Source organism: Pantherophis guttatus, chromosome 6, assembly GCF_059756535.1.
Source record: "Pantherophis guttatus breed Tessera chromosome 6, ASM5975653v1, whole genome shotgun sequence".
NCBI lineage: Eukaryota > Metazoa > Chordata > Lepidosauria > Squamata > Colubridae > Pantherophis > Pantherophis guttatus.
The window spans coordinates 45,781,916-45,791,445 of NC_142068.1; the positions used below are offsets into that span (position 1 = coordinate 45,781,916).

Sequence of the window (9,530 nt, forward strand, 5' to 3'; positions counted from 1 at the left end):
CCTTGTTCCACCTACTTATTATATTTTTGTTATTCTAGGGAGATTTGTATTTTACATTAAAATTATGTATCACTAATCACAATACTGCTGGAAGTCCACTTTATGTAATGCTTCACATTTTTTCCTTTGCTCTCCACTTTTAAAAATCAGTATCTGATAAGATTTTCCTTTGGTGTTTCTTCCAAAATGTTAGAAGTTACATTAAAAGGATGCTTAGGGTGTTTGGAAAACCCATTAAATATATCAGCAAATGGATATTGTTCCTATTTCAGAATATTAAACTTTGAATAAAATATTACTAACACATTGAAAGTTTTCTGGACTCAGGAGTCATGCATGCATTGACTCCTTCCACTTGTCATGTTCTAGAAAGTAGATGAATTATTTTAAGATGGAAAAATAAATTATATCTGTTTAGAACAATGTAAAGCTGCTGTTGTGTTACTGTGGGAAAATAAAGTTCTTTTTGAGATAGTCCTGTGCTACTACCCATACTTTTTAAATTAGAGGAATCTAAAAGAAATATAATTAAGATGGGTAAGGGATCTTGGCAGCATCAAGGAATGATCAACAAAAACATTATTGCTTATGAGCAGTACATTCAGGACTTGGGTCTTGGCCTGTTGTCAGTTCCATTCATTGTTCATAATCTCAAAAAAATGCTTTTGCCAATGCTAGTCATGAGTGTATACTACAAAGAATGACAAGTAATTTGATTTTTATCATCCTTTTCTTCCTGATGTCTAGCAATCGGCCGTACCCTAATTCCTCGCTACTTCCGCAGTATCTTTGAGGGGGGTGCTACTGAGCTGTATTATGTTCTGAAGCACCCAAAGGAATCCTTCCATAACAACTTTGTTTCACTTGATTGTGATCAATGTACTATGGTCACTCAGCATGGCAAGCCCATGTTCACCCAGGTGAGAGTGCAATGGTGTTTCCCCAGCCCCAGGGGAACTTGTGTATAATTACAGTCTTCACGTATTCTTCACGTATTCTTGTAAAGAGATCTTCTGCTTGGGAAGAGTTGGTAGCTACAAATAGAATTAGAACAAAATTATATCACAGTGTATTTTTAAATATATTTTTATTCTAAAAAAATAAATAAAAATGCAATTGCATATAGCACATGTTTAAATTTAATTTTAATTCAGCTCTGTTTAGAAATGGGATAGGCAGGTATAGCAATTTTTTTAAAGTAGAAAAATAGAGCCTGGAAATTACATTTTAAAAACCAAGTGCTGCAAAAGAAGGAATGGATGGATTTATATTCTTTGCAGTCATTCTTTGCAGAGAGCTAACAACCAGATGACCCCAAACAATGTAACTCCTCCTGTTCCCCACCATTCAATTAGAACTAAAGAAGCTCTTCCATGAGAAGCAAAATGTTTTCAAGGAAAAAACCAAGAAAACCCAGTTGCCTTTTGGAAAAGCACCTTTGGGACAACCAACTTCTGCCTAATATTCGCTGAGGCAAAGCAAATTTTGTCATTGTTATGTTACCCTCATTTTAAGAGAACAGGAAATTAATTTCATATCAATTAGTGAAATTGTCGTATTGATTAATGAGAAAAGGACATTCAAGCTCATTATAATATAATGATGGGCTCATTACATCTGCCCATCCCACCACATTCAGCAGATAGGGCCTGCTGAGGTTATTTCATTTGGTAGATCTTAGGCAGCAGGCCTTTTTCTGCTATCAATTTTTATTGACAGACCAGGAATTTCTTATTTGTAAAATTTCTAAAAGGGCAAAATAAAATTTTGTTATTCATTTATTTGGTCCAGATGCAATTGCTCTTTAATGGTTAGAGATTTTGGAGAATTTTTTAAGGCTTCTAAACCAGTAATCCTCCTTTATAGAAAGCTGAAGAACGTTAAATTAATGTTAGTTATTTATATAACCTTTGAAATTATTTATTTATTCATTAAACATATTTATATAGCTCCCACCTCACAATTAAGTGATTCTGGGTAGCATACAACAAAATTAAAAACAAAATCTACAAAATTAATATTACTAATAATATGAATGCAAATATAAAAAGCCACTGAGCTAAAAACAGAATAAAAAAGCAATTAGGTGCAGGGGAGGTATTAATTAATTAGTGGTCATCTCAATATTTCACCAGTCCCTAGAGGTCACCAGGCTTGTTGGCCCAACTTAAACCTGAGGAACCTCAAGCTACAAAACATGAGGCCAGATTTACTTTGGAAAGGAATTTTTCTGTTAGATAAAGCAATAATTCTTTTAGGAATGTAGTTTGAAATTATAATGGTTTCTATAGCTCATGTTTTAATTTTAGATACCAAAGAATGAGAAATCAGGAAATAATCTAACAGAAGGCAGTTATAAGAAAAGAAAAGTATATGCCTGCTGGGAAAGACTAATAGAATGTCAGATATTCACTAAATGAATTTCAGATGTGGTCTAATAAAATAGTATAACTCTGGGGATATAATTTGAGTAGTGGGATGCTATAATCTAAAAAGCGATCCAGAATTTGATTCTATTATATGGCTCATAGACTTTATATACAAGCGTTAAAATAGTTACTTAGAGAATACTCACTTGAATCTCATAGCCCTTTGCATTCTGCTTGTCCAGGTATCTGTGGAGGGCCGCCTCTACTTGGAATTCATGTTTGATGACATGATGAGGATAAAGACATGGCACTTCAGTGTCCGGCAGCATCGGGAACTTATTCCCCGTAGCATCCTTGCTATGCATGTAAGTTCAGAGGTTAGTAATAGCCTCTGTTTAGACTGGGTTTAAATATTTCTGAGAGTGAGTCTTGACAAGTTGTTTCGCTTGCTTTGTGCCTATTCATTGTGTTGAGGGTTTTTCTGTTGCACCATTATTTTTTGAAAATTTCAAGCTTCAATTTTTATTTTGGTGTCCAAATATACTGTATCATTTTAAAAGATTAACCTTCCAGTGCTCCAATGTACACTTTATGTGTTGAGGCAACATATTTTTGTTTATTCATTTTTCATTTCTGCTTCTAACATTCTCTCTCCAGGCTCAAGATCCCCAAATGTTGGACCAGTTGTCCAAAAATATTACTCGATGTGGACTTTCAAACTCCACACTCAACTACCTCCGAGTAAGTACTTTTCTTCAGCACCTATGAAACTAAGAATTACATTCCATGGTATTTCCTCCTTCGGACAGTAGCAGAATTAAAAATGTCATTTGGACAATAATGTTTTTCTATATTTTACACTACTTTAAAAGCTATTGTAAGGAGTTTTTTTGGTTGACTGTTTTATGTTTGTGAGAATATACATGCTTCTATGGTTTAGATGATTATTGGCAGATAATGTATATATAAAACACAATCATATTCTCACTAGTTACATGTTTAGAGTAGTGGCAGTATTGAAATCTATTAGGCACTTTTTCTATATTACTATGATAGAATAAAGGGGTGTAAATTCACTAGTGATGTACTAGAAAACGGAAAATATGCTTTGCTTCAAATCTGAACAAACAGATCTGGAAGTTCTACCAAACCATTTTGGATGAACCATGACTGGTGAAAACAAAGTCTGCAGGAATCTCCGAGTGGTTGTACAGGGCAACTAGGGTAAAGCTAGTATACACAAAATCAGAGGAATCATAGGGTCTGAAATGACTTTGGAGGCCTTGCAGTTCAACTTCCTACCCAGAGCAGGAATCCTCAAATCATCCCAGCTAAATAGCTGTCCAACTTTGTTTGAAAATCTCAGTATCTCAGACTATTATCTGAGCTACAAAGGATGCCCGTTTGCTTCCGGATACAATTCAAGGTGCTGATTATTCCCTCTAAAGCCCTTCATGTCATGGGACAGCACCTACTTAGACAGAAGGGTATCTTACAAACACAATTGAGTAAAGAATTTGATTGGCGGGGTCTAGGAAGAGAGACTTCCCTGTCATTGACCCTGCCATATGGAGTATCATGCCCCAGAGGAGATGTGGGTGCCCACTCTTATAGACTCCAGAAGATCATTAAGATTACTAGAATATAGAGGACCGCCCCCCCCCCCGCCCACAGCCACTCTGTCTTACCAAGGCCAGTTGTTTCCATCCAGACCTCCAAAATCTCCAGGCACTGCGAAAGGGCATCCAAGGCATGACCCAGGACATGACTGTACAATTGGGTATCATCTGCATACTGATGATAGTACAGTCTATGGTGACAGATAAACTCACCCATGGCTTTGTGTAGATATTAAAAAGGAGCGGAGAGAGCACCGAGTCCTGCAACACCCTAGGTGTTGTGGGCTGAACCTCACTCTTGACCAACACTGTTTGGCATTGGCCTCAGAGAAAGGTGAATGTTCTTTATTTTTTAACAATAATTCTTTATTGATGCACTTCATTATTCTTTATTGTACGTCCCAGATATCAGGCACTAAGAAATTGTTTCTTTTGTCAGAATGTCTGTGTCCATATCTGGCCAGGTTCAGATCAATGTCTAGAAATCTATCTATGACTCCAGGAGGATTCCATCTGGGATTGTCCTCTACTACAGAATTTCTCTCTCCTCTTCTTCCTACCAGCTGTGCGTAATCCTAGAACCAATGCAGGAGTTGATGTCTCGACACAAGACCTACAGTCTCAGTCCTCGGGATTGCCTCAAGACGTGCTTATTCCAGAAGTGGCAACGTATGGTGGCGCCACCTGGTGAGACTTTAGAGCGGTAGGGAAGAATATCCTGTGCACTGACCAATAAATCAGATGTATTTCCTATCAAGCCCACCTGAGGGCAGCAGGGCATTGGCTTCCTGCAGATGGAATGCCTCAGCGCTTTGATGAGTGCTATCCTGTGCTAAAATCCTATCTCTGAAACTATAGCACAAGATGTAAAAATGAAAGTGGAAGTTAGTGTGGAAATATAGATATGCTATAAAGTTTGAATCAGATGGAATATAAATTTATGAATAAATAATGGGAAGTATTCATTTATTCAAGCCTTGCTTGGAACATGCAAATTTACAATTTGACCGTGTTGAAACAATTGGGAACATTAGATTCTTTTTACTAAAGGCAAGATATCTCACCAAATTTTATTTCACAAACACTTTCATAGCTGAACCTGCACGTCAGCAGCCTAGTAAGCGCCGGAAAAGGAAGATGTCTGGAGGTAGCACCATGAGTTCTGGCGGAGGCAATACCAACAATAGCAACAGCAAAAAGAAGAGCCCAGCCAGCACCTTTGCCCTCTCCAGTCAGGTACCTGTAAGCATCCCCTTTTCATTTTTTCTTTTCCTTTTAACCTGAGAATTCCTTGGCCTGGGGCCATGTTTCATGCAGCCGAAGCACTTCCCCAAAGGACGGGTGATGCTTCCTATAACAAACCTGATAGAATTCAGGCTTCTAGGGGTCCTCCTAGAACTCAGGGAAACACCCTAAGAGTTAAGGATCACGTCTGAGCATGTAAGCCAGACATAATTGATCTCTCAAAGTCCTTTTATCCAGAAATCCATTCCCGATTTTCCCTCAGATGTTCTTTTTCAGCAACCTGGTTTAGAAAGGGAAAGCAGCTTAGTTGTTGCTGTTAAATGAATATCAGGAATCCTTGCTAATCTATTGTAGATGTCCCAGAGATATTTATCTTGATTATGCCCATCCTGTCTGACAAGGTAAAAAAGATTAATGTAATCCTTTAATGTAGCTGTTCATTTAAAGGCTCTCTGTAGACCCTGTTAGGGCCAGAGTCTCATTTTTGTGTGTGAGTAGGAAGATATTCAGATATTATAGATTACAATAGGTCTTGAACCATTCAGGAGAGAATTGAGAGGAGACTTTGATTCTCCAATATCCCAGGGCATCCATTGATTTATCAGATGCTGTCTGTGCCCAGATACAATAGAAACAGATAGCAGCATTGTTCTAAGTCCAGAGAGGGACAATGTTGGAAGGGAATATTGAAACCTTCCCAAATAAAGTGCCTTCTAGAAGTTCTGTGCCACTTCTAGTTGTTGAGTCTCAACACATCTGGAAGGTGCCAGATTCGGGAAGGGTGAGTAAAGGCTGAGGCTAATTTTGATTCCTCATTCTAGGAGGGTAGGGGGAGAGGTCCTTGCTGTTGTGACAGCTGGCTCCCTTGAACATTGTGATATGGGTCAGGGCAGTCTCCACCTCGATTATGTTTCGGGACCCTCTTCCCTCCTCAGGATGTGATGGTGGTGGGCGAGCCAACCCTGATGGGTGGGGAGTTTGGCGACGAAGATGAGCGCCTTATCACTCGACTGGAGAACACACAGTTTGACGCTGCCAATGGCATTGATGATGAGGACAGCTTCAACAACTCTCCCGCATTGGGTGCCAACAGTCCCTGGAACAGCAAGCCCCCTTCCAGTCAGGAGAGCAAGTCTGAGAATCCAACGTCGCAAGCATCACAATAAAGCCCCCGAAACAGTGCCCAGCCGGGCCTATATTTGACTTGGCTGGTGTCCCATGGACTGAGTCGAAACCATTCTACCTGGACAATTGTGAAGAAGAGTGGCTGGCCAACAAGGTATCAAGGCCTATGAGCACTGCAGCGCCTGCCTGCCTACAGTTAACCTGGCCACGATTCCCTGCTGTCTGCACTCTTGGCTGTCCCCTTTAGGGCAGAATTGGAACAGTGGGCTTTTAGTCCCAACAGAATTTTAATTCCTTCTCCTTCCCTGTCCATGCATCCAGTGCCCTGGATACCACAAGCAACACTGTTAGGGAGTGGTATTCATAGCAGTCCCTTAGAGCCTCAAAGCTTTGGTGGATCAGCATGAAGTACCTTGGGAGGCCACAGGACTGAGTACTTAAGATGGGCAGGAAAAATCTGGTCTAAGGTCCCTTTTATCATTCAGTTTTCTATAAGGGACATCAAGAAGGTTCCATTTTAGCAGGAGAGTCTTAAGAGTCTTGTGGACGATGTCATGACTCACATAATGACTCACACTGGGGCAGCTATGATTTTTGTGGGTTGAATTTTAAGCAGTTCATCTTGACTGACTTAGAGATGGCAGAGCAGTAATTCTCTTTTGCCTGAAGATCCCAGAAAGCCAGTATGGCAGGAGATTATGTGGAGTTTTAAATTTTCTGGAATGCATTAGAAAAATATTCTGCAGTTACCTGGAAGGGCACTTGCCCTTTTTGTCACATCTTTAGGCATGGGCTGTTTTGCCCCAACCTGCTCTTAAAGGAATTTGCAGTCCTCATACATACCCTGCCCTCAGTATTTTGGGCTTTTTTAAAGAAATAAAATAAAATTGTAAGTTTAAAAAAAATCTGCCCGCCCTCCCTATTTCCCCCAATCCTGATTTTTGTACAGGCTTGTCTACTAATTGGGAGTCTTAGTTTTTGTATACAGTTCTGAGAGCTTCAAACCAAGGAGAGACTTTGCAAACTTCCTTTATACACTCCTTTGAGGACAGCATGGCTGCCCCCACTCCCCCCCCTTGTGTAATTTGTGTGTGCTGCTGTTCCTGCTCCACCCTCTTCTACCATATCCCTCCCCTTTTCAAATTTGTGTACCTCGTGCTTGTATATTTCTGCGCTGTATGCTGTGTGTATGATGCTGTTCTTTCACTGTGTTCTCACTAAGGCTGCCACTCCCATTACCATTGGAAGTGGAGGAGGAGTTGATTGTGATGGGTGTCCTTCTTGGGAGGCAGGAGAGTTCAGAAGGTACTGTCACCAATTTACAGCAGTGCAGAACCACAGGAATGGGGCTGTGGCATCTGGGGAAGCAATATATCCACGTTTTGCAAAGAGAATATAATTGTTTCTTCTCTTTATGGAACGGTCTCTAGGAAACCATTGCCCAGACAGACACATCCATTTTTATTTGAAATACTGGTACTAAATCCCCAAGGAAACAAACCCACCTACTTTCCTTTCTACCTTCCAATGCTCTTCCTTAAAGCCTAGGTTAATCCTGTACGTCTTGGAGAGAAAAGATGCTTTATTATGTCACAGAGGCCTCAAAGTTGCGAGTGAGGCATGGTTTTCCACTTTTGAGAAGAGTGCAAAGTATCTTTAAGATATTTTGGCCACCTCATGGCCTAGACCACGGGTGTCAAACTTGATCATGTTATGTGACGTGTCAGGAAGTATTGCGATGTTTTTTGCCTTTTGTGAAGCTCGGGTGGGCGTAGCCTGTGCATGATGCATCTGGCCCACGGGCCGCCAGTTTGACACCCCTGGCCTAGACTGATTGTCAGGGTGATTGCAAAGGCTGCGCTGTCATGGCACAATACTCTGTTAACTTACTTAGGGTATTTCTTCAAGAGGATTTCTATCTGCAAATATTTTTTCCCCTTTGCAGCATTATTGTCATCAGTTTGCCTAGAGCTGTTAGTTTTGACCATGTGAGAAGAATTTCCTTTCAAGTCATGCTCTGGAATCCTAGATATTCTCTACTCTGATGGAGCCCAGTTGGATGAACCTGAGATATATTCAGGGCGGTTTGGTCACTTTTTTATTACTGGGCCCAGGTCCTCCCCTGCGGGCAGGTAATTATAGCAGCCAGTAGTGTAATTTACAAGGGATTAGGGTTTTTTTTTTCTGTATCAGTTTCCTACTTCAAATAAGAGTGTCACGTTCTCTACTGCTGTGACTCAGCATGTAGTGATGACGTGTACTCTGTCAGCTCTCTCCACTTGTCCTTTTCCACTTCCCTGGGGCACTGTAAAGCTTCTTCTTTTTTTTTTTTTTTTGCATAGTTTGTGCCATTTATGGTCATGTATGGTACCAATAAAACAACTTTTCGGTTTGGTGCTCTCCTTCCAGTGTCATTTCTAATGTGGATCTTGAGAAAGGAGATATGTTCTTACGTGCAGGTTCTAGCCATCAGAATTCTATGATTTAGACTGAGGTAAACAGCTGATATGATGGAATTCAAGGGCTAACACTTGTTCTCTGCTGCCAGCATCTCCCAGTTTTAAATGTGGTCCTTGTTTCCCAGTTCCCTTTCCATTTCTAAATAACTGTGTGCTGAGCACATCTAAAGATAACAGAAAAGTTTCTGGAGCTGAAGAACAAGTGTTCTTGTGTAGAAAGGGGAAAGAAATATCACAGAGAAGCCTGAGCCATGCCCTTCCTACATTTGCAGCCAGGCAGTTTGCAATCCAAATACGGTTGCATTGTCAACTGTTTGATTAACAGAAAATAGGGCAAACAAATTTGATAGAAATCATGAATGTCTTGGAAAATGAGCTGGTTTGGTAGTTAAAACATTTTATCTCCAACAATGGAGTCCCTTTATTACTAATTCAATCTACAATCACCCGTGTCGCATTGGGTAAGGGGTGGGGAGAAAAGCTAGCCATGTGCCTAGTATTGGCAATGCATGAAAAGAGATAGACTGATACCTGAAATATTTCTGCCTCACTAGCCAAGGGAACTTTAGCATTATATTAGCCTGCATCTTCCCTTCCTCCATTTTGTAAGATGTTAATACCTGTGTCTTTCAAAACTATTGTAATCTTATGCCATATTTCATTCTTGGAATCAAACTTTGCAACATTAAAGAGACACAAGGCTTTGGCTACTC

General features: G+C 40.1%; 1 protein-coding gene across 8 annotated transcripts in view; it reads left to right on the forward strand.

The window, feature by feature from the left end:
• LDB1 (LIM domain binding 1) overlaps positions 1 to 9,530 on the forward strand; it is a 60,961-nt gene extending 51,431 nt beyond the window's left edge. For 2 of the 8 annotated variants that reach the window (XM_034439899.3, XM_087872814.1), the window contains exons 6-11: positions 748 to 920; positions 2,612 to 2,734; positions 3,027 to 3,110; positions 4,552 to 4,675; positions 5,082 to 5,230; positions 6,169 to 9,530. In XM_034439899.3, the coding sequence (XP_034295790.1) occupies positions 748 to 920; positions 2,612 to 2,734; positions 3,027 to 3,110; positions 4,552 to 4,675; positions 5,082 to 5,230; positions 6,169 to 6,399 (884 nt within the window). In that variant the 3' untranslated portion in view covers positions 6,400 to 9,530. Of the gene's footprint in view, positions 1 to 747; positions 921 to 2,611; positions 2,747 to 3,026; positions 3,111 to 4,551; positions 4,676 to 5,081; positions 5,231 to 6,168 lie in introns of all 8 variants that reach the window. The other 6 variants (XM_060682947.2, XM_034439901.3, XM_060682948.2 and 3 more) reach the window with 3 other exon arrangements.